Source organism: Vicia villosa, linkage group LG3, assembly GCF_029867415.1.
Source record: "Vicia villosa cultivar HV-30 ecotype Madison, WI linkage group LG3, Vvil1.0, whole genome shotgun sequence".
NCBI classification, from domain to species: Eukaryota; Viridiplantae; Streptophyta; class Magnoliopsida; order Fabales; family Fabaceae; genus Vicia; species Vicia villosa.
This window is the reverse complement of record NC_081182.1, coordinates 108,635,259-108,661,160: the sequence shown is the minus strand read 5'-3', so window position 1 is coordinate 108,661,160 and position 25,902 is coordinate 108,635,259. Positions and strand designations below refer to the sequence as shown.

The window sequence follows — 25,902 nt, the reverse complement described above, 5'->3', positions numbered from 1 at the left end:
AATGACAAACATTTTGATTTTCAAAGTGGGACTCGTTAAGTAAGCTGCAAAATAAGTTAATCCAAACCAAACACAATGTGACCCTATTTGATTTGGACAGATAGTTTAATTCAGAGTTTATATATAAGCTAGTTTTACAATAAAAGGTAGTTATAACCTATATTTTCATAATGCATCATGGAGAGCTTATGAAAAACATTTATAAACTCTCCAAACAACATCACAAGTGCTTATGTCCATAAATGAGCTCAAGTAAGTCTCTTCAAATAGGCTGGAGGTGAACTTATGCTATATTAAAAATATAAATACCTCAAACCATTTCATATGCCAATCTTGATCATCACTTATTCTTGCAGCTAAATGTAACAGTGTTCTCTTGCATGTCCCTACTTTGGATTAAGTTATGAAATATTCTCATTTTATTATTCTCTTGAACCCATTTCAATAATGCCTCAACTACATTGGGTCTTCTGTTCTCAATTGCTACAAGTAATACATTTTTACTTTCCAAGTTAACTTCGTATATTGAACTTGGTATTTGTCTTAGGAGCACATCCACTATTTCAACTATGCCATTTCTTGCTGCTGTCAAAATCGCTGTGTCACTGTCCAGAACCTCTTGCAATCTTTTCTCCTCACTGTTATTTTTTCCTGCAATTTTCATTTTGTTATTTTCAATAATATCTTAAACACCACTTGGTTTAATATAGATTTGACTTACCTTGATTTGGCTTGTAAGCATCAACAAAATCCGTTTCGGTGACATGTCCTGTCGGTTTGCAGCCTGCTCCCAAATACGATTCAAAAGGCTTCTCCATAAATCTGTTCAATAGTTGATCACTCCATTTGTGTTTTTGTTTCATCTTTGTGATTTCTTCAACCCCTTTTAACAAATTTTTAACTAATCATCCATAGAACAATAAAACAATCATTGAATATTCATATTGATCAACTAAGATGAGGCATTTAATTACCTATTCCTAAAACGCCAAGGATGTAGCTGAATGCTAACTTCATAAACCAAAGTCATGTAGCATAGTTTTCTGGAAGAAGTTTGTGTTTAGATTGCATCGATATATTGCGATGTTGATCATTTTGCAACGCTTTCTGTTTCTCTCCAGTATTTTTCGATCCTACAATTCAATAACCGTTTCATTTTTGAGTAATGTATTTCATACATATATATACTACTGTAAGATGTAATTCACACATACCACATACCATATGATGTAACAAAGCCTATAAAGAGATTGCATATGTCATAATTCTTTGTAAATTTTCTATGTGAGCTTGACTCATCTTTTTTCATGGCATAATAGTCGACAGCCTCTTTCACATTTAGGGTTCCCACAGGTATACCTTGTATGCCTAATGTTGGATTGTGATTTTTTTAGTGAGAACCTTTTATTAAGTACTATGTCTTGTTGTGTGAAAAAAAATAATTCAAGTGTTGTAACCGATTAACACGGAGGTGTGATTGGTTACAGGTTTCAGAAAGGGTCAAATAAGCTCCAGAAAAGTGCTCTTGGAATTTTCTATGTGAGCTTGACTCATCTTTTTTCATGGCATAATAGTCGACAGCCTCTTTCACATTTAGGGTTCCCACAGGTATACCTTGTAATGCAAAAATGTATTAAAACAATGAATAATGGATAGTAATGTACACAATATTGAAATATTGCACACTTACAGTGGTACAGAATCCTCTTCCACCATATCATCTTGCATCCACTTTGGAATGCTGAGGGCCTAGTAGCAAGAAGTTTGAGAGGACTAAATCCGTGTCTGTTCGGAATGACAATAAGATCGGGAAATTTATGTATTTATTATAAGTGCTGAATCTGTTGCAGTAAACACAAATATTAGCATTTTCATCAAGATTTCTGCGTGAATGCAAGTGAAATCCAATAAGATGCAAAAATGCAATTTAAGTAAAAATTTTGATTACCAATAAATTCACTATTGATGGCACAGTGAAGAATACTATCTCCATTGTTTCTAATAAGATCTTTATAATAAGAATAGTTATCATATAAGTTGAAGAGATAAACAAATGTTTGTTTTTGCCAAGACAGTGCAGCAAGAAACAAAGGAGTCTCTCCAGCGTTGTTAATAATAAGAACCAAATCCTTCCTTTCACCATCTTTTCCAATTATACTTTAACATATATTTTGGAATCCTCCTGATGCTGCAAGGTGCAATGGAGTGTTACCTTTTTCATTCTTACACTCAAGGGCCCTCTCATTTTTGTGACTTATGATTGAATCAACAAGAGTTTTAACAACTTCTTCATTGTCATCATTTACTGCGACATGTAGTGCTGTTCCTCTACTTTCGTTGATTCTTATTATGCTAAAATTTGGATCTGATCTGTATAGATTCTACTTTCGTTGATTCTTGTTTTAAATAAAGAATCCTATGCTTTCAACTTTGATTGCCTGTATCTTTTAAGTGAATTTGAAGGATAAGAGTAAAAGAAAGGATATTATTCCATAGAATATAGAAGAACAGAACTAGTACTACTACAGTAAAAGAAAAAGAAAAAAAAAAATAGGATACTAAAGGAAAGTTTGTTTCTCAAATCTACAAGTTAAGTATATATTATATTATGTTATGATTGATACAATTCAATAAAGATCATGAGTGAAAATACAAGATATTTTTACCTTACTTCCAATTTAAGTCGGTAAAAGTAGGTTCTTTGATGCTTTTTAGCTTTAGCCTAACATATACTTGTTAAAACATTCCTATACTTTAAAAGAGGTTTTTTCTTTTTTAAATGAAAAACAATTTAATCATTACATTTGCAATTACTTTAAGTTTTGGTTTTCATGGCAGGTTTTTTTAATTATTATCAAAACCAATTATTTTATCATATGTTTGGATCAGCTAATTGAAATTTTTGTACGTGAATTCAATGAGTTTTTGCTATTTATCGAGAATTTATAAATTTCGAGTAAAGCCGTCGCTCTGCCATATCTACTCAGTGCGTTTTATCAATTACTCTTTGCGTTGCCTTGAAGGGTGCTACCTGTTATTTCCAGGACGTGTCACTAGAAATTTCAGCCTCATGGACCTTCGTTAATTTGTCCATTTGTATTCTTTTCTTCCTTTTTTTTTTATCGAAGTTTTCTTTATTCTTGTTAGAAAATTTATTTAAATCAAGTAAAATTAAATGGATGGAGGTTACAGTCGTTAACGGAATAACTTTTTTATAAGCATTTCAAGTACTCTCAAATGTCTTAGAGTTAGAATACAGAAATACTCAGAATAATTCAAATTTTGTCGAGTTTACGCAAGACCGACGAAAACTCGAATGTACCGAAGAGTGTCTGGATTTTTGATGAAGAGGATGTTTGTTTTTTGTGATGTATTTCTTAATCCGAAATGTTCAATTTATAGGTCAAAGTGGTGTTGCTTCATAAGGTTGCAACCCTTGATGAAACACTAATAGAACTCGGAAAAAAAGTAAGGATCAAATAGTGCAAAAGAAGAAAAATGGAGATGTTTGATTAAGAAATATCCAGAGCAAAGCTCCTCTAGAGAAAAGATTCTCCTCAGTATCATGAGAGCAATAAACATGATGGCGTCCTACAAGTTCTTCCTCCCCATATATTCCTAAAATTCAGGGATCTCATATTCCACGCCAATAACATAATTCTTTCCCACTTGCTTTCCCCTGTAAACATACACTCTCCAAATAGACGGATTAGGCATTTCCTTACTAACGGGCCTTTCATTACAATTAGGCCCAATAGTAGTTCTATTATTGCCTCCCCCAGAAGCAACAGTCTTGTCCTCAAGACTGAGGGAGGGAAATTGACTTTTCAAAGTGGATTCATCCTCCTATGTACTATCTTCTGTTGCTCTTCCCTTCCAACGCACTACCCATTGCCGCACTCGCTGTCCACCATGTGTGACTGACCTTGAAGCCAATAGCTCTTTGATCAATGGTTTTTACACATTTATTTATCATTTATTTTAGTTATCTTTCATTTATTTTGTCAAGAGTTTCATTGCTTTCTTCTACATTTTATGCTTTGGTTTTGTGTTTTAGTGTTTTTAGGCTCAGAGGTTCAAATCGGGACAAATCAGTGCGAAAAAGTGCAAAACTTGGAGTTGCAGAAGAAGTACAAAAATCACACTAAAAGAGTCCTGACACTGGCAGTGTTGCCTAACACGGGTGGCCGTGTTGCTTTACACAGGCAGTGTTGCACATCCTGGGACTTAGAAAAGAAATAAAGATTCCAGAAGACCAACACGAGTGGCCGTGTTTTCTGACACGACCAGCGCTGGGCTGCGACGCTGATTTCTGTAACTTTTGTAATTTTGCTCTTAGTTGGCCTGCGAGGGTGTTTTTGGTATTTCCAACCGACTTAAGTGAGTCCGTACTATTTTAGATGAGTTTTCACGATGGATTGTGTACTTTTTTCGACGAGAAGGAGATTTTCATGAACGGAAGCGACTGAAGATCAATTTTGATGATGTTTTGCTCTGTAGAATTGTCTTATTGGCATCCATGCTTGGCTAAAACTTAATAGCAGCTGAATGTAATATTGTGTAAGTCTTGCAAATATGAAAAGAACAAAACAGGTACTAAAGCAAGATGTTATATGGAATGTCATGACTTCAACCATGACATCGCGCCTGCAGAACTGAGGAAGAAAGATTCAGTTTGATTTAAAGCAGATACAGAATATTCCATGAGAATATTATGTAATCCTATGTGGCGCATAATTAAAGGTCAAAGAATCAAGTCAGAATATTGAAGGATCAAATCTGAAGATTGAAGATTCAACGGTTTCTAATTTAGGAGATAAATTAGGAAACTTATGATTGAAGACCTTACTTGTAGCAGAAGAAAGTAACAGCAAGGAGTGTTGCGATTTGTAAGCCCAAGTCCAACTGGGATCAGGTTATAAATAGAAACCTTTGTAACCTAATTTTAGGGGCTGATAGCCAGAGCTAGGAAGATGTAGTCTCCAGGGTTAGCCGTGTATGTGAACCACCCGGTGTGTGGGGTGGTCACTGATTTGTGCCTCAAAACCTGTAGGTGAGAAGTTTATTGTAATCACTCAGAAGCTGTGAAGCAATGAGTGAAGTTTTGTTCTTGGAGGAAGCTTGTAAGCAACTTCAAGTTATCGTTGTGTTTATTTGTACTGAAAGTGTTGGGAATTGAGCTGTCGATGCAGTGGCTGAGTTGTTGACTGCTAGACATCATTGCTATGATTGGGAGTGGAATGGAGATATTCCATATCTAGGGAGAACCTATGTAGAGATTGCATTGGGTAGGGTTTAAGTGAGAAGTTTTAAACGGGGGAGTTTAGCTTCAAATTAAGACTACTGATAATGGATTTCCTTCCTGGCTTGGTTGCCCCCATAGTAGGTTAGTTAGAACCGAACTGGGTGAACAATTCTCTATGTTGTTTATGTTTCTGGATTATTTATTTTTTTGTCCAGTTTGAATGTCATAACATCGTGTATGACATTAGTGTTTTGCTCAATGACCGTGCTGTCACAGAACCTCTGCAAAGCAGATTTATTTGTGTTAACTGAACTAATATGATCCCAGCTCTCATGGACTTCTGCATGCAAGAAGTAATCAAATTTGGGGGATCTGCATGTACTACCTCAGCTATGCTGATGACAGAAAAGGTGTCTTGACATCGTGATTGACATCCGAGAGTGTCATACCAGAATTTTCAATTGGTATCACAGCAGGCATCCTGTATGTTTCTGGATGAGATCCATAAGGGATACTTTCTGGTTGCTGAAGGTAGAAGTCTGTTTGAACAGTCCTGTTCATATTGTATGGTCCCTAGAAGTGGAGGATGGACCTATGTGTGGTAGACTAAACCAATCTAATCAAAACAAGTGTACTCTCTTGGCAAGAGAAGATAATGTTGCTGGATCCAAGAATATCCAAAGGCTTCATGTGATAGTGAAGAACTTGTATTGTTCTATTCAGCATATAGCAAAGTACAGAAGAAGAGTATCAAAAACCTTCATGCGGGAGTGAAGTTAATGATAAGGTAATCTTTGTGCTTATTTTTTTTTGTTAGAATATTGGTTAGGTCTCGTTGTGCTTCTTTGAGAAGAAGCAAGCATATTGTTGGATTGTTCAGCTTCAATCCTTGATGGAGTAAGCATTGTGTAATCTCTGTTGATATAGAACTACTTTCTGCTGCATTGTATCTGATGTAAAATCCTATCTTTGAAAGAAGATGTCTAGGGTTATATGGTTTTCAACAGAGTTTGTAGCAGATTCTTCAGCTTTAGTGCAAGTGTCAAAGATACTTGGGATCTCTCTCAAGTCCACTCATAACGGCATGGTTATTAAGGTTGAAAAGGTTCAATTGATCATTGTTCCTCATAGTCGTCTGCAAATTTGTTTGATGATCTTCAAGATTGTCAAGTGTTGTGTGTTCCAAGGAAAAAGGAACTGATTGTATACTGGTATGCAGCTACCAGTTGAAGAATAGATGTTCTGGTGCTAAAACTAATGTAGTGTGAGTACATTCGTTTGGAACCTACTCTTGATCTGGAAGAGGAGACATCTGCCTTGTGTGTTGATTGGTCAGAATACAATCAACTGAACCTTCCATCCCAATTGTCAGTTTATTTCGGGCATATATATATATATATATATATATATATATATATATATAGGAATGTGGGAGTAAAGCTCAGTGCAAGTAAAAGGACTCATTCAGTTTTTTTTCTTTAAAGACCTATATGAGAATTCAAGATGAGCTTATATCTGGTATTCTCTTCTGATCAAAGAAACTAGATATGTGGAATGTTCTTCTTAACCATAGAACAGTTAGGGGTGAAAACTGAATACCGTGTCTCTTTCACAGTGAAATATGGTTTTGAATATTGTGTGATGACTTAAGGGAATCAGATTACTGTGAAGAATCTGAGTTGGTTTCAAGTGTTATGTCATAATTGAATCCGTTCCAGAAACCTTATTGAGGGAATCTCCTCTGTAGGTACAGATTGTGACATCCATTATCTCAAAATCAGAATGAAAGTCTGAAGAAAAGATTATTGAGATATGGCATATATTATCCCTTAATCATGACTGATTTGTAGCTGAGTTGATGGTGTGTGTCATGCTTTCTCTGTCTTTCCCCAAGTGTCATAAAAGAGATGATGAGTGTGAAATCCAAAAAGCCTTAATAAATAATGTCATAACAGATGTTGAAACATCATTGCCAAGAAAAAACTTGACTATTTCGTTTGTCCGAAAAAACTCGACTTTTTCGTTTTTCCGAAAAAACTCGATTTTTTTGTTTTTCCCGAAAAAACTCGACTATTTCGTTTTTCAGAAAAAAAACTCGACTATTTCATTTTTTAGAAAAAACTCGACTTTTTCGTTTTTCCGAAAAAAACTCGACTTTTTTCGATTTTTCGAAAAAACTCGACTTTTCTCTTTTTCCGATAAACTTTATTTTTTTTGTATTTCTGAAAAAAACGCGATTTTGTCGTTTTCTTGAAAAAACTGGATTTTTTTCGTTTTTCAAAAAAATACGATTTTTTCGTTTTTCAGAAAAACTCAATTGTTTCGTTTTTCGAAAAAACTTGATTTTATCGTTTTTCCAATTTTTTTTTTTACTTTTTCGTTCATCAGAAGAAAAACCCGAGTTTTTCATTTTTCGAAAAAACTCGATTTTTTTCGTTTACCGAAAAAACTCGATATTTCAATTTTATGAAGAAACTCGATTTTTTTTATTTTAAAATTTTTTTTAAAAAATAATTTAAACCATTTAACGTATAAAATAAAAATAATCCATTGGATTATCAAAATGTGTTGGATGGATTGGATTTATCCATGTATATAAATGGATGAATTTAATCCATCCATTAACTTATTTTTTATTTGGTGGATGGATTGAATGAATTTTTTAGTGGATGAATTTTAATTTAATGGATCCAATTGTCAACCCTAGTTACTACCACGCACAACAATTGGTCTTCTAAATTATATACGACAAAAAATAGTGCAAAGTTCAAAAGTTACTCGGTGTGTGACAAGTGGAGATACTCTAATGGCCCTAACGTTGACCCTTGACTAAACCATGTAATTTGTTGCCTACTACACCCTATTTTATCTATACTAATATTAAAAATTGACTTTGATTTTTATGGAACGTTTATGAATTCATGGCCACCCTTTGTGGATATATGAAATTCTCATTATTCCCGCTATTTTAGACATATATAATACATAATTCTTTGCAGTTGGTAGCCAAACAACACCTTCATTTGCTTACACTATTTGTCGTAGTTCTTTGCATTAAGGGTTTGTAGGTTTGTAAAGATTTTTTTACTGGAGACAAAATTCATGTTGCACACTAGGTATTTGGTTGGTAGAACCAGACTCTTGATGCCAAATGTTAGAACATTCAATCACATGAATTGTAAACAATGGAGGGTTTGAGTGTGTGGAGAAAGAGAGGGTGAGAGAGAGAGACAATCGATGGTGAATATTTTCTATTTCATTCATTGTCTTAATTTAATACAAACAAACCATTTGCGTAACGCTCGGAAATTTAATTAATTATTTACTTAAATATTTCAGAGGATTTTCGGAATTAATTGTTGAAAAGTATTGAAGTTGGGAATTAATCGGTATATTTCTATGAAGTATAATTTAATTGATGGATTGACGAAGTTGCGGAAAAATAATATTGGATTATAAATGAGAAATTTATATTGAACTAAGTGTGGTATTCGTAGTAAGTCGGAGGTGTGCTAATAATACGCCCATTAAGGAATTTATGAGAAAATATTATTATTGGTGGAGTTGAATAAAATAAAAAATTAGGTTTTGTTGGTAGAATAAGGGGGCTGGAGCTTTTGGAAAATTATACCAAGAAACAAAATTGCAGACAAAATAGAACAAGGGTTTTGGTGAGAGGTACAAGACTTCGGTGTAGCAAGCTTATACAAGTGGTGCTGTGGAATCGCTAAGAAAAGGCTGGAATATTGTTGTGTGGTTCTATTTATGGTCGATGGAATGTCGGATATTGAATCGAAACTAGAACTACGTAGAAGATGAAGAAAAGGTTTAAGGGACGACGACCCTGGGTGCAGGAGGCGCCCTTGAAGGGCATTGGGCAAGGGGCGGACGTCCTAGAGGTAAGGGGCGTGGGCCACTCTAATTGGGGTTGGGCACCCCATATTTATTTTGTTTTATTTGGTTTTGTTGTTTTCGTTTTGCCGGTTTGTTTGTCACGTGTGGCAGGGGAATTATAAAACATTAGTACTTACCTATGTAGTAGAGTTTAACTAAAACAAATGAAACTATTTAGCCTCAATAATTATGATTAGTATTATTAGCAGGATTAATACAATTCAATTAATTGCAGAGTAGTTTATTCAAGTAGCAGTATAGTAATATTGGTGAAATAGCATATTACGTTGATTATAGAAACAAGAATTAAATTAGCTATAGAATGTATGTTTATATAGCAAAGTCTAATTAGTTATTCAATTAAGTTGCTGTAGATAGATTTTGTAGAGGTGCAGTAGCAAGACTTATTAGAATGTAGTAGAGTTAATATGGTCGTAGATTTAGCATGTTGCAGAATTGATTATAGCAGAAGTTAATTAAATTGCAGAGTCAATTGTAACTAAAAGTAGCAGTATATACTTTAGTTAGTTGAATTAATTAATTAATTGAATTAATTTAGTATATCTATGCATATTTAACAGAGTTGTATATATCTAGAATTAAATAGCAGTGTTATTAAATTGGCAGTGGGTATCGTTTGAGTTTCAGAGCAGGTGGAAATTAGCAGAGATAATTCTTGTGGTATTAAATAGGAGTGTTAGAAGACCGTGATAATTGACAATGAACAGTGTAGTAATAATAGAAAAAAATAAATTGTATCAGTAAAGTAATTTGTCAGGGATACTGCGAATAATTGGTAGCAGGGTAGGGATTGAAACAGTACTGATTAGTAGATTCACGCGGTATAATCACTTAACCGGAATTAGTTGAAAATTGTTAGAATAGTTCGTATATATTAGTAGGTATTTTGGTTGGTTTATTATGTTGTAATTATGTAGATTGAGTTGAATAGCAGGTACACATGAATAAGTTGTTTTCTTCCGGTTTATGGAGCTTATTGAGTTGCGGGTCCTATGACCAATGTTATTTGAGTTGAGTTGTTGTTATAAATTGTTGTTGATAAATTGATTAAGTTGTAGGCCTATGGCCAGTGTTGAAGTGACGTTGAGTACCTCTGCTTATTGGTACATTGTCGATGTAGGCCTATGCCTTGCGATGATTGTTGTTGTTGTATGTGACTGTTGCATTCATACATTGCATCTTTATGTTGGCCTGGATTGATAATTTTTAAGTTGGAGCTATGCTCACCACGTTGGCCTGGATTGATAATTTTTAAGTTGGAGCTATGCTCACCACGTTGGCCTGGATTGGCAAATTAATTAGCGACGAAGGCTTATGCCTTGATGCCTCGATAAACTGGTAATTTTTAAGTTGGGAGTTCTGCTCCAATGGTACCACATCATGTGCACACTTGAGTCACATTTTGAGTTGTGTGTTAAGGTTGTTGTTGTTACTATGTTGTGTTAATTTCAGTTGCTACGTTGATGTGTTGTTGATTAAAGTTGTCTTGTTGTTGTTATTAAGTTGTTTGTTGCTTGTTGTTACATTGTTGTTATAAAGGGGTGAAATTTGTATGATTCTAATCTAATATACTGTTTAACGTACACCTGTTTATATTGGTTGATATCTCACCCCTTTCCTTTGTTTCGTCGTTGTCTTTATACTGGTAACGTGCAGGTATTCAAGAATGAAGAATTAGGAGTTGTCCGTCCAAGTCGGTTTAGTTGCTATGATACGTAGCACTCGGGGGGTGGATGATGATTGTTTTTATGTTGTTGTTACTACTCTAGTTGTTTAGTAACTATAAGTTGGAATTCAGTTGAATAAAGTTGTAAATGATTTCTAAGTTGAAAGTTGTGATTCCCCTGCGTAATTAATAAAAAGGTTGTTTTGCCTTGAAAGAATAAAATATGTCGTTAATTGTTAATCTGAATGCTATGTATCTACGAAAACATGCAATTACAGATTTTGTTTTATGTTGAAATGCGATATCCCATTGTTTTGTCGAAATTTTATCACTATGATTTTATTATAAATTACTGGGTAGAAATTGTTAGATAAATGGTATGATAATCCTAGATATCTTCAAGAATCGTGTTTGTTCACTTTCCGAACAAATTATTTCGACCATATTCTTGTCGGGTTCACGAAATCTTTGCGGGGATAATTCTTGAAGAACAATCTGTTTCTGACAATAGAGAGCAGATCAGAATGTAGAGAGGAAGTCTATAATTTCGTGTATCAAATCGAGACCAAAAGACTCCTTATATAGGAGACCAATAATAGAAACGAACAAACACACCTTTTCGGAAAACAGTTATGTCTGTTGGAACGGGTGCAACTATTCAAACGAATCGTTATGTCCGTTGGGAACGGGTGCAACTATTCAAACGAAACGTTATGCCCGTTTCTATTATTCATATTCAATTACGCGTTTGGCTCAACGAGCGTGCACTCCGCACTATCCTAACTCGTTTCAAACTTAACGCATAATTGCATTGGCATATAGTAAATCACATTACTACCAAAATGAATTGATGATACTAAAATCACCAACAAACTCCCCCCATTTTAGTATAATCCTTGATTTATTTTACAGGTATAACGATCAAACAAATGCATAGAAGAAAATGTCTTACGATTGAATTTTCATCTTAGTACAAATACACATTCCAAATATTCGAAAATCGGGGTGTCATAATGATTGAACCCGTCAATCCATTTGAATATCTAAAGATATAGTACACATATGTTTCTTACAATACTCTACTATTCATACTTGACACTTTACAAGCCATGTGTCCTTATCCATTAATAAGCATATAGGAAGCCAAGTCCAAGCTTCTTGAAGCGGCAAAACTTCATGCTCACATAGGTGATCCTTTTAGTCTTGCACCTGCATTAGCAATTTTTCAAAAGAACCATTAAGAAGATACACTTCAACCTAGCCATCACTTGCAGGTCTGAGCACATACCTTGGGAAGATAAACACAATTGCTCCAATCTTTAACTATGATCTTTCCACAATGAATTCTGCTTCTAACGTTGTATTAGAAGGGAATTGGGTATACCATAACTAATAGATTTAAATGGACTTTAGTCCCATCCCAATTACCGACTTTTTCACTAAGTCTCTAGCTAACCCCTTCGTCAAGTGGCCAGCTAAGTTTTGTTGCGACCGAACAAACTCAATAGATATCACTCCATTCATGATTAATTCCCTAATCATACTATGTCTAATACCCAAATGTCTAGACTTTCCATTGTATATTTGACTATATGCTTTAGCCAATGTGGCACTACTATCACAACGGATAGAAATTGGTGATATCGGTTTAGGCCATATCGAAATCTCATATACCAAGTTCCTTAGCCATTCTGCTTCTTTACCAGCAACAGCTAATGCTACAAACTCAGATTCCATTGTGGAACTAGTTATACATGTTTGCTTCTTGTAAGCCCATGAGATGGCACCTCCCCCAAGCAAGAACACACATCCACTTGTAGAGGATGAATCTTCAACATTATTTATCCAACTAGCATCCGAATAACTCTCTAACACCGAAGGAAATCCCAGATATGACAATCCATAATTCATAGTACCCTTCAAGTACTTGAATACCCTAGTTATCGCATGCCAATGATGTCTACTAAGATTACTAGTAAATTTGCTCAACTTTCCAACCGCATAAGCAATATCCGGTCTAGTGCTAATCATAGCATACATCAAAGAACCTATAGCTCTTGAGTATCCGAGTTGATCCACAGGTTTACCTGTATTTGGCATAAGTTTTTCTTCCGGATCCATGGGAGTACTTACTGGAGAACAATTTTCATAATTGAACTTCTTGAGTATTTTCTCAATGTAATGAGATTGCGTAATTACAATCCCCTTATTCTCCCGTTTAATCTTAATACCAAGAATAACGTCTGCTTCTCCCATATCCTTCATGGAGAACTTTGATGACAAGAAATTTTTTGTTTTATCAACTTGATTTTGGTCGGTGCCAAAGATCAACATGTCATCAACATATAGACAAATGAAAACTCCTTTACCGGATGTATCGAATTTTCTATATACACATTTGTCAGCTTGGTTTAGAATGAAACCATTAGACAAAACAACCTCATCAAACTTTTGATGCCACTGCTTCGGAGCTTGTTTCAGCCCATACAACGACTTAACTAGCTTACACACTTTGTGCTCATTACCAGGCATTACAAATCCTTCAGGTTGCTTCATATATACTTCTTCTTCCAAATCACCATTCAGAAATGCTGTTTTGACATCCATTTGATGGATCACTAGATTATGAATAGCCGCCAAGGCAATCAACAATCTAATAGTAGTGATACGGGCAACTGGAGCATAGGTATCGAAATAATCAATCCCTTCTTTTTGTCTGAAGCCATTGGTTACTAATCAATTCTTGTAGATGTTTAGTGTATCATCACTATAATACTTTCTTCTAAACATCCATTTGCATCCAATGAATTTTGATCTTTATATGCCTTATCATAACAAGCCTCGTAAAGAAATATTAGTACATTTCTCTATCAAAATTGTAGTCACAAATTAATCACAAACAATCATAATTTAAAATTATATGAATTTAATTGTGTACCCTTTTATATTAAATTTTTCACCTGAAAATAAACGTTTATATATTTTCAAATTTAAAATCACAAACAATAAATTTAGTGATTCGGTGGGTAAATATTATATTACATTGTAACTTTTTAGCCAACAGATATCCCTGTTCAAAATTTATTCAAAATGATACTTTGCTCTAATGACACAGTTGTGATCATCCGCACCCTTTGATGTGAGTTGCATCGGTTTGAAACCAAATGACTGTTGGTTTTCTAATACCCACATTAACATGCCAATTTTGTATTCCTACATAACATTCATTGTTGGGTACCACCATATTTGAAATTTTTCTATGAATCATAATTCATTTTCTCCAGTACAGTGCCGTTGATGCAAGATCATGTATCATATTGACCACGGAAAATCATGTCTCATATCGGCCACGAAAAAACATGTATCATATAAATATTAGTTAATATTTTAATGGAGAAATTACCATTTATTATCATGTCATACCTACACATTACAGTTGGTCAACATGGATATTTTTAATGTCACATTACAGAACATAAGCATGCTATTATCCATACAGAACAACAACAAAATTAAGATTATCTTAATGATATGATATTATATCAAAGCACTATTAACAATTAATTTCAGAAAAAGATAACTCGGTAACTTAACTCTATATCAACAGTTAGAAAAAGAATTCATTTGAATTTTAATTATTATGATTTTCACACTTCTATAATTTTTTTTTTTTTTATGAAAAGCAATAAAACATACCCGAATTCATCATATTGATTCTTTTTGTGTTTAGAATGTGTCCACGATACAAGAATTTATTCTTTCAAATGTTTGAAAAACGGAAGCCTCGGTTGTCATTATTTGAAATACCGGTTTATGATGTAAATTTTTTCGTGTGTTCACCATATGTAAATTGAGTTAAGATCCTCTCCATTTCTTCAAAGAAATGGAGAGTGTCATTACTAATGATTTCATCATATAAAAATTAAAATATACAAAATATATGTCACACTTTTCAATAATATAAATGTATTATATCCCAAAACTTTAGTAATGGTGTTTGCCATTTCTTTAAGAAATGGAGATGATCCTCTCTCATGTAAATTGTCCTTGAAACTTGTCCAATTTTCCGAAACTTTTAGTCATCTCCTTGACGGTGCTTCCTCCTCCAGCCATGATTATCGAAAAAATACTTTGTTCGTTTGTTAGATAAATGGTATGATAATCCTGGATATCTTCAAGAATCGTGTTTGTTCACTTTCCGAACAAAGTATTTCGACCCTATTCTTGTCGGGTTCACGAAATCTTTGCGGGGATAATTCTTGAAGAACAATCTGTTTCTGACAATAGAGAGCAGATCAGAATGTAGAGAGGAAGTCTGTAATTTCGTGTATCAAATCGAGACCAAAAGACTCCTTATATAGGAGACCAATAATATAAACGAACAAACACACCTTTTCGGAAAACAGTTATGTCTGTTGGAACGGGTGCAACTATTCAAACGAATCGTTATGTCCGTTGGGAACGGGTGCAACTATTCAAACGAAACGTTATGCCCGTTTCTATTATTCATATTCAATTACGCGTTTGGCTCAACGAGCGTGCACTCCGCACTACCCTAACTCGTTTCAAACTTAACGCATAATTGCATTGGCCTATAGTAAATCACATTACTACCAAAATGGATTGATGATAGTAAAATCACCAACAGAAATGGAGTGTTACAACTTGGGTATTTATACACGCATCGAGATACAAAAACATCAAGCCAAAAGTCTAAAAAAGCAAATTGTCGGTCATGTAACCGGTTACATCAAACCTGTAATCGATTACAGCTGACAAAACTAAAAGAATAACAATCAGGTGTAATCGGTTACTGCAAATGCGTAACTAGTAACGCTAACTCCAAAAGCACTTTTCTAGAGCTTATTTGATCCTTTATGAAGCCTGTAACCAATTACACCCCCACGTTAATTGGTTACAACACTTGAATTAGTTTTTTTCACACAACAAGACATAGTACTTAATAAAAGAGTTTCACTAAAAAAACCACAATCCAACATTAGGCATACACTGCTCCTAACATAAAAGTACTCAAGCCAAAACAAAAAATACTCCGGTAACAATTGTCCCTATCAATTGTCCTTATTTGAACAAGCCAAGCACATTTTCATTTGTCCTTATCACTTGTCATTTGCACTTTGGTTGCTATACCTCTTAGAAGATCAATGTAAAGTGGAAGTTGTGATACTGCATACAAAGTCAGAGGAAAACTAGTGACTGCATAAATCAGAAACACAATGTGTTTGAACTTGTGGTCAACCAAAAAGAAATGGCTAGAACAGAAAGCAACGAACAATGCAACCATCGACAAGAAAAGAGAACTCATTCCGAAAAGAAGCTTCCGAGGCAAATCAATTCTGAAATCTTTGGCTTCTTTTTGAGTGGTGAGTATAGAAAGGAACAATATGAGTGCAGTGACAGAGAAACAAAGACCAATTAGTGAAGACATGGCAAATGTATCAAATGCAGGATTTCCTTTCAATATTGGTTCCCCTGTATCACTTTGGTTGCCGCCTGGCACACTGCTTGACGTAGCGAAGGCAACGCCGGCAAGGAGTACTGCTACTACAGAACAAGACTCAGAAATGTCTTTGAACCATTTACTACCTTCTTGTACTAGTTTTGCAGAAGATTTCTTGAATAATTCTTCTGCTGTTTTGTCCTTTTTGTTTGTTCTATATATGAAATGCTCTGGTACTAGTCCTTTAGTGTACTGCTTCATCATGTAAAAATTGTTAGAATATTATATTGTTATTATATCAAATTACGTAGAAAAGTTTTATCAGTGACAAACATTTTGATTTTTAAAGTGAGACTCGTTAAATAAGCTGTAAATAAGCTCGTCGTAAGTTAATCCAAACCAAACACAATGTGACCCTATTTGGACAGATAGTTTAATTCAGAGTTCATAGGATAAGCATTAAATTTTAAGTGCTTATATATAATGCGTCATGGAGAGCTTATGAAAAACATTTATAAATAAGCTCATATAAGTCACTTCAAACAGGTTGGAGTTGAACTTATGCTATATTAAAAATATGAATACCTCAAACCATTTCATATGCCACATCATTTTCACGGAAGATCCAGAAATGTGCCAATCTCGATCACTTATTGTAGCAGCTAAATGTAACACAGTGTTCTCTTCATAGTCCACACCTTGAATTAAGTTATCAAATATTGTCTCTGTTTTAATCTCTTTATACTGTTTTCTTAATGCCTCAACAACATTGGTTCTTCTGTTCTCAACTGCTACAAGCAATACATTTTTATTTTCCAAGTTAACATCGTATATTGAGCTTGGTATTTTTGTTATAAGCTCATTCACTATTTCAACTATGCCATTTCTTGCTGCTGTCAAAATTGCTGTCTCACTTTCCAGAATCAGTCGGCTTTTTTCAGAAATCTTTGGCTCCTCACTTTCCAGAATCTCTTGCAAGTTTATTTGTCTATTTTCAGTAATCTTTGGCTCTTCACTATTATTCACTATTTTTGTTGTAAGCTCATCCACTTTTTTAACTAGGTTATTTATTGCTTTTGTTAAAATAGTTGTCTCACTTTCGAACATCGTAGAAATCTTTGGCTCCTCACTATTATTATCTCCTGCAAGTTTCATTTTGTTATTTTCAATATCTTAAAAACACTTAGTTTATTACAGATTTAATTTACCTTGGTTTGGCTTGTAAAGAGACATGAAATCTGCTCCACTGTCATATTCTGTTGTTTTGATGCCGATTACCGAATACGATTCATAAGGCTTCTCCATAAATTTGTTCAATAGTTGACCACTCCATTTGTGTTTTTGCTTCATCTTTTGAATTTCTTCAACCCCTTTTAACAAAATTTGAACACACAATTCATAGAACTATAAAACAAACATTTATTCATATGATCAACTAAGATGAGACATCTAATTACCTACTCCCGAAAGGCCAAGGATATAGATCAATGCAAACTTCATAAATGAAAGACACATTTCTGGAAGAAGTTTGTGTTTGGGTTTCTCTCTCATATGATTAGATCCTGCAATTCAATAACCGTTTAATTTTTGGATTGTGTTTTATGCAGATACTTACTACTGTAAGATGTAATTCACACATACCATATTCAGCAGTACAAGTAGTTTGTTTCAGCACTCCCTTCAGCATCTTCTTACATTTTAGAAAAAAGAGATAACATGTGTCATAGTTCTCTGGACAATTGTGGGGGGGGCTTGACTCTTGTTTCATGGCATAATTTTTGACAGCTTCTTTCACATTTAGGATTCCCACAGGTATACCTTTTGATATATTGTGTGTCATAATATTAATTAGATCAATACATCCAATCTAGTAATGCATAAATGTATTATAACCATGAATAAAGGAAAGATGCTTCATAAGTTTTTGGATGCCATGTAGATAAGCCATGATTTAACTACGGCAGAACAGAGAGTGATCCTATTTTGTCATAGTTTAAATGTGACAAATATTTTATGAAGTCTACTTTGTGCGGTAGACTGTTTTGCAGATCCTAAAAGACGACCCTAATAATTGATTGTAATGTACACAATATTGAAATATTGCACACTTACAGTGGTACAGAATCCTCTTCCACCATGTCATCTTGCATCCACTTTCGAATCCTGAGGGCCTAGTAGCAAGAAGTTTGAGAGGACTAACTCCGTGTTTGTTTGGAATGGAAATAAGATTGGGAAATTTATCTATTATTATAAGCGCCAAATCTGTCGGATTATACAGAAATATTAGTATTCTAGACTCACATTTTTCTAACGATCCAGATTCACATGAATGGATGCAAAATCTGCTAAGAAGAAGCAAACATGCAAATTAAATAAGAAAATTAATTACCGAAAAATTCTCTCTTGAGGGCACAGTGAAGAATACTATCTCCATTGTCTCTAATAAGATCTTTAATATATGAATAACCACCCTCCATTGGTTTCAATTTGAAGAGATAAACAAACGCTTCTTTTTGCCAAGACAGTGCAGCAAGAAACAAAGGAGTCTCTCCAGCATTGTTATCAATAAGAATCAAATCCTTCCTTTCACCATTTTCTCCTATGATACATTCACATATATCTTTGAATCCTCTTGATGCTGCAAGGTGCAATGGAGTGTCACCCTTTTCATTCTTACATTTAAGGGCCTCCTCAATTTTGTGACTTATGATTGAATCAACAAGATTTCTAACAACTTCTCCTTTGTTATCATTTACTGCCACATGCAGTGCAGTTCCTCTACTTTTGTTGATATTTACTGTGCTGAGTTTTGGATCCAATTTGTATAGTTTCTCAACTTCTTCCCAATTTCCTTCTATTGTATACTCTCGTAGCATGTCCTCTTGATACACACATTTCATAGAGTTAATATTTGGTTGCAATTTAATTTACTACTAGAAATATAATTGCCAATGAAATTAGAGACGGACTTTAAGATTTACCTTCCGATTCCGAGGTGTCATAAATATAGTCGTCCACTTCAATAATGTTCATGGTGATCTTCAAGGTTGAAATGAAGAGTGAAAGAACAATGTGAGTTGAGGAAGAGAAGTTTAACCCTTATGTTATTTATATGTTCCAATGCATGCAGCTTGTAGTTCTTGTTTTAAATAAAGAATCCTATGCTTTCAACTTTGATTGCCTGTATATTTTAAGTGAATTTGAAGGATAAGAGAAAAAGAAAAGATATTATTCCATAGAATATAGAAGAACAGAACTACTACTACAGTAAAAGAAAAAGAAAAAAAAATAGATACTAAAGGAAAGTTTGTTTCTCAAATCTACAAGTTAAGTACATATTATATTAGAGCTGTGCTATTGCTACACTGCTATTGACATACACCGTACTTACACCGTATTCTATAATAAAGTAAATTGTTGGTGGCACAGAAATCAAAGTATAACATATTAATAAAAAAATATAATTTATATATGTTTTGTATACATATACGGTGTATATGTCAAAAGTAGTGTATACATAGCTTTTCGATTGCTACAGTTCAATAAGATCATGAATATATACAGGCAATTTTTACATTACTTTCAATTTAAGTAAGTAAAAGAAGGTTCTTTGATATTTTTAACTTTAGCCTAAGATAAGATACATGTTAAAACATTCCTATATCGTCGTGTTTCACGTGGTTTTGAAAGAGTTTTTTTTTTTTAATTATTTTTAATGAAAAAAGTTTAATCATTACATTTGCAATTACTTTAAGTTTTTGTTTTCATGGCAGGTTTATTTATTTATTATCAAAACCAATATTTTTATCCTATGTTTGCATCAGCTAATTGAGTTTTTTTAGTGAATTGGATGAGTTTTCGTTATTTATAGAGAATTTCTAAATTTCATAGTAAAACTGTCGCACTGTCATATCTACTAAGTGCGTTTTATCAATTACGTTTTGCGTTGCCTTGAAGGGTGCTGCCTGTTTTATTCTAGGAAGTGTCACTAGAAATTTCAGCCTCATGGATTTTCGTTACTTTGTTAATTTGTATTCTTTTCTTCCATTGTTTGTGTCCAAGTTTTCTTTATTCTTGTTGGTAGAAAATTTATTTAAATTAAATGGATTGAAGTTAGAATTGTTAATGGAACCACCTTCTTTATAAGTAATTCAAACACTTTTAAATGTCTTAGAGTTAAAACACAGAAATACTAAAGATAGTTCAATTTTTGTCGAGTTTGTGCAAGTCCGACAAAAACTCGAATGTAGTACATGTTGAGAATAATACAAGTGTGAGTGTGGATAATAGTCCCACATTAAAAATGCATGTGGTGACTTGAGCATTTATAAGTGGGAGAACCCACTCACTTGTTACCTTAAGGTTTTTGGTGGAGAAGAGGTGTGTCTCCCACAAATGTGTGTTCCTCAAAGGAATATTGCATGTGGTGACTTGAGCATTTATAATGCTACATCATACGTCATAGAAATATTGCTCATTTTTAATTCAATGATACATAACACTTATAGATAAGATGAACTGGCATAAAATAATCATCTCACAATGGCGCCTTTCTCCTTCCAAATTTCGCGTGAAGGGTCCGCGTGCCGTCCTCCCAAGTGAAACGGGGAGGTAAAAAAACGACACCACACCCGTGCTGGGGGCTATAAATACCCTATAAATACCTTATTTCACTATAGGGTCAGGTAACTCTTTCATTCTCACCTAATATGTGTACTTGCTCTCCCTTGCTCTCTTTTTCACTTTGACATCGGAGTACCTTGCAGGTACAACCCACATTCACTCAAAGTCCAGCAGTTGAAGGCCATTGACGATCCAGTATGATCAGGTATGATCAATCCTCATCATTTTTTTATTATTTTAGAAATTAGCGCCACAGACCTCTTGGTTTATGAACATAACTGGGGGAAGATAATTTCTTTTTTTCAAATACTCGTTATATTTACATAAAATATTAATAAATTAATTTGTTTACCAATTACTTTGTTTATACAAAACATAGGACAAAACAAAATGTGTCCGGGGACGAGACAAAAACATGAATTTTTGTCCTTCATCAAACCATCAAACCATGAATATCATATTTTATATATCAATAATGAATATTATATAAAAAAAATTATATTATTGTATTCAATATATAAATATATCAAACAAAATAGATTAAAAAATTTGTTCAGTTCCTCAATTATCAAACACAGTATTGTACAAAAAAATTATCTTGTACTGTTCTGTCCTATACTTATCATTTTGTAAATCAAACGCACCCTAAAATTTTAATTATTCTTATTCTATTTTTTATTTTTTTGGTTTACAGGAATTGCATTTGGAGTTGTACCAAAATTATGGAGTTGTTTTATAATTGATTTGCAAATCGACTATAAATGGCGGATATTGTTCTGAAAATGTAGATGATGTGAAATTCAAATCGATATACACCATTTTTACGCATTTGATCGTTTAAAAAACTAATTACATTCTAATAATGCACTATTAATAAAAATGTGACAATAATAATAATGTTTATTATTTATAATTCCTATAATAATAAACCATTCATTGATGATAAGATAATTGAGTAAATTGACAATAATAATAATAACAGGCTATTAATATAGTTTTAATAGCAATAAAATGTGGCAATAATAATAATACACTATTTTAATATCAATACCATGAATAATAATATAAAAACGTGATAATAATAAATGAGAAAAAAAGGATATACACTAAGAGTGACAGTGTAAAATATTTTTACACTGTCAACCAATCACAATCATGTATCCAATTAAAACACAATTTTAATTTTAAAAAATTAATGACATGGGAAGTGTAAGGATTTTGATTGTATGTATGTGTAAAGTTTGTTTACACTTTCAGTGTACTACCTTTAAACTCATAATAAATATGCACTAATAATATCAAATGATAAAAAAATTTGACCTAACCCTTTCTAAAAAAAATGTAAGATAATTCATTTTTATTTTAATTCTATTAAATAAATAAAATATTTATTTAATTTTTAAATCAAATTATTTTAACTAATTAAGATTATTTTAATTTAAATGCGTTAAAACTACTATTATAATAAATTATTTATTGAATAATTTTTCAATATATAATTTTTAATCTAAATATTTTTTATTTTCTTTATAATATTTTGTTATGTTATATAAGTATACAATGTGTATTATCTTCTACATATTACTTTAAAAACTTAAAGTATTATTAAATATATTAATTTTTAATATCTATTTTTAACCATATAAACAAAACAAAAACTTAAATGTTTAATTTTATTGTATTTCTAGTTGAGCTTGTATTATATTAACTCCTTTTTCTGATATCAAAATAACATTAGTTTTATTTTTTTAAAACATGTAAATTACATCTCTTAAGAAAATTTTGAAACACGTTCAGTCTTTTTGGTTTTTCTATAATTTAGTAACTATATAATTATAATAGGGTTAAATAAGTTTTTGATCCTTATAAAATCGTTGCCTAAAGGAGAAAGGACTAAAACTGAAAACTGCAATATTTATATAGACCAAAAGCTTATTTAACCATTTATAGTATAATATATAAGATAATTAGATTGAATAAAAACTACATTTATAAATTTTTCAAGTTGATAATGGTGAAAGGTTCATCATGGTGATGCATAGAGAATTGAAGAAGAAGATGCAATAGTGAAAAGTTTGTTACACGAAACAGAAAACAGTTAGAGAATAAACTTGATCTTCTTCAGTGATTAACACTACTAGTTACAACCATATATATATATATCAACTAGATAGACTAGTAGTTTGTGTGCACAATAATAGCTTAGCCTGTACACGTGGCACTTGCCTATAGGACAACATAATGTAAACTATCTATAGTATATACACATATACTAACAGTCCCCCTCAAGGTGGACTTTGGATGTTGCAAAGGCCAAGCTTGTCCAGGATAGTCTTGAGTGCAGGAGAGTGAATAGGTTTAGTAAGCATATCAGCAAGTTGATCATGAGTGGAGATAGGCAACAAGTGAATAAGCTTGGACTGAATTTTCTCACGCACAACATGACAATCCAACTCGATGTGTTTGGTCCTCTCATGAAAAGTAGGATTGTGAGCTAAGTAAACTGCAGAACGACTATCACAAAAAATGGAAGCAGGCTGAGGAAATTCAATGAGAAAATCTCGAAACAAATATTGCAACCATTGGATTTCACAAGTAATGGAGGCCAAAGCCCTGTACTCTGCCTCAGTGGAGGACCTAGAAATCGTATGCTGCTTCTTGGATTTCCAACACAGTAATGAAGAACCAAGCAAGACACAAAAGCCTGTGATTGATTTCCTTGAGTCAAGGCATCGAGCCCAATCTGAGTCTGCAAATCCAAGCAATTTCAGGGAGCTAGAAATAGAGAAGAATAACCTTGTGGTAGGAACAGACTTAAGGTATCTTAGAACACGAATGGCAGCTTGATGGTGAGGAATACGAGGCTGAGACATGAATTGGCTGAGATGTTGCACTACAAAGGATATATTTGGTCTGGAATTAGTCAGGTAAATCAAACGGCCAATTAACCTTCTGTATATGGTAGGATCCTCCATTAAGTCACCTTCATGAATGGAAAGCTTAATGGTTGGATCAAATGGCATTGAAGAAGGTTTTGCACCAAGGATACCAGCACCTTCTAATAGTTCCAAGGTGTATTTTCGTTGGTTAAGGAAAATACCTTCTTGTGATCTGGAAATTTCAAGACCTAGAAAATATCTAAGTTGACCAAGATCCTTTATCTTGAACTGTGCATCTAAAAGGTGTTTCACTTGTCTAATCTCTGCCATAGAATTGTCTGCCAAAACTATATCATCAACATAAACTAGCAAGGCAGTAAAACATTGAGAATCAGACTTGATATACAAGGAATAATCAGCTAGTGATTGATGATATCTAAGATAAACTAAGAAAGTAGATAGTTTTGAGTACCACTGTCTACTTGCTTGTTTCAAGCCATACAAGGATTTGTGAAGTCTGCAAACCTTGGAAGGAGAAACACCGGTCAAGCCAGGAGGAAGAGACATGTATACCTCTTCATGTAACTCTCCATGTAAAAAAGCATTATTAATATCTAATTGCTCCAAATGCCAACCTTTTATAGATGCTAATGAGAGCAGAACCCTAACAGTAGTGAGCTTAGCAACTGGTGAGAATGTATCAAAGTAATCAACTCCCTCCATCTGAGTAAAGCCTTTTGCCACCAGCCTGGCTTTATACCTTTCAATAGATCCATCAGCCTTGTGTTTTATTTTGTAAACCCACCTGCAGCCAGTAGGAGTTTTCCCAGGTGGAAGATCAACCAAGGACCAAGTTTGATTTGCTACAAGAGCATCTAACTCAGCATTCATAGCCTTAATCCAACAATCAAGTTTGGCAGCTTGGTTATAGGTTTTAGGTTCAGAATTAGAAGAAATGAAGCAACAGAAATTTTTGAAAGAAGGATAGCATCTGTCATAGGATAGCACAGAAGAGAGAGGATAAGGGGTTGAAGTAAGTGAGGACTTGGTTTGAGTATTGTAGCAATGGTAGTCAGCTAGATAGCTGGGTGGATTAGAAACTCTAGAAGATTGCCTAAGAGGAGGATGTGGGGATAAAGTGTTAGACTGTTGGTCATTGGATGCATTAGGTGTTGCACCCCAAAATTTGCCCTCTTTCTCGGTGCAATAAGTTATGAAAGACGTTTACTTCGTCTCTCAGAAATCAGAGAAAAAAATAATAAAGAGTTTCTTATACATGGTGTCTGCAATCTTTAATTCAAATGAGATTCATTGGATCACATGTCGAGATGTTCTTAGGAGCTTCAATTCTTATCTTCTCCAAATATTCCTTAAGGAGTTATTGTTATGTTGGATTTGAGTTCGAATGCGAATCATGGCATAAGGAAGTGAAGTAGCAATCAAGACTTTTGTTTGTCGCTTTTAATGCAAGAAATTTGGTTCATTGATTGAATTAGGATTTTTGTTGAAGTGAAGTTCATTCAAATGATGATTTAGGTTCATTATAATTCAAGGATTAGATCAAGACTTAAGCATGCCAATTTGGAAAGGGGATTACAATGGAATACTTGAAATTCATCCTTTAGGTTCAAAGTTGTAATGGTGCAAAAAGGGAAATAGGTGTGATCAAAGGTCTGCGCTTGAATTCGGCTCTCTACTTATGGCCCATACATCACCACTTTTCATATTATCATGTCTATACACTTCATTACAAAAAATATATACCAAAGCCCATGTTCAAAATATCAGTACAATATCATCACAAAATTCAGCCCATGTTCAAATTATATTTGCAAATCCATTCAAGTTTCATTACAAAATTACACCAAAACTCTTTACATCATGAACAAAGCAAAAACATAAGTCTAAAGAATGAATGTTCCTTTTGCATTTTCCTTGACCAAGCACCTTCTTCAGCCATTCAGTTCACATATTACAAGCGAGTCAGCTCATAGTAAAACGGGTTCAACACAATACAGTCCAAGAAAACTGGAGCTGCAATAAAAGGTTCCAAAAAAATCCAATTACCAACTGAGTATAGAGTCGACATTAGAGATCAGAACAAGAATGGAAA

The 25,902-nt window shown here is 33.6% G+C and overlaps 2 protein-coding genes and 1 pseudogene across 2 annotated transcripts; all 3 read right to left on the bottom strand.

Annotated features, from left to right (window-relative positions):
- Positions 1–267: 267 nt before the first annotated feature.
- On the bottom strand, positions 268–1,309 carry LOC131658773 (uncharacterized). Its single transcript, XM_058928032.1, has 3 exons — positions 1,222–1,309; positions 722–901; positions 268–651 (listed from the first exon to the last, which is right to left on the bottom strand). The coding sequence occupies exons 1-3, from the start codon at positions 1,307–1,309 to the stop codon at positions 341–343; spliced, it is 579 nt and encodes a 192-aa protein (XP_058784015.1). The 3' UTR covers positions 268–340.
- LOC131658772 (uncharacterized) lies at positions 886–5,806 on the bottom strand (annotated as a pseudogene).
- Positions 5,807–15,780: 9,974 nt separating this feature from the next.
- LOC131656523 (uncharacterized) lies at positions 15,781–19,518 on the bottom strand. Its single transcript, XM_058926222.1, has 8 exons — positions 19,269–19,518; positions 18,677–19,168; positions 18,400–18,549; positions 17,929–18,105; positions 17,745–17,849; positions 17,496–17,657; positions 16,873–17,429; positions 15,781–16,539 (listed from the first exon to the last, which is right to left on the bottom strand). The coding sequence occupies exons 1-8, from the start codon at positions 19,318–19,320 to the stop codon at positions 15,934–15,936; spliced, it is 2,301 nt and encodes a 766-aa protein (XP_058782205.1). The 5' UTR covers positions 19,321–19,518; the 3' UTR covers positions 15,781–15,933.
- Positions 19,519–25,902: the final 6,384 nt, after the last annotated feature.

Bases quoted from the DNA above. Each gene is read 5' to 3' on its own strand.
- LOC131656523 (XM_058926222.1), bottom strand. From the start codon at position 19,320: ATGAACATTATTGAAGTGGACGACTATATTTATGACACCTCGGAATCG. The intron at 18,550-18,676 runs GTAATTAATTTT...ATAATCCGACAG, and splicing joins CCTCAAGAGAGAATTTTTCG to ATTTGGCGCTTATAATAATA. The intron at 17,850-17,928 runs GTATGTGTGAAT...ATTGAATTGCAG, and splicing joins TACTTGTACTGCTGAATATG to GATCTAATCATATGAGAGAG.
- LOC131658773 (XM_058928032.1), bottom strand. From the start codon at position 1,309: ATGAAAAAAGATGAGTCAAGCTCACATAGAAAATTTACAAAGAATTAT. The intron at 902-1,221 runs GTATGTGGTATG...ATGGATGATTAG, and splicing joins AGGCTTTGTTACATCATATG to TTAAAAATTTGTTAAAAGGG. The intron at 652-721 runs GTAAGTCAAATC...TGAAAATTGCAG, and splicing joins TGCTTACAAGCCAAATCAAG to GAAAAAATAACAGTGAGGAG.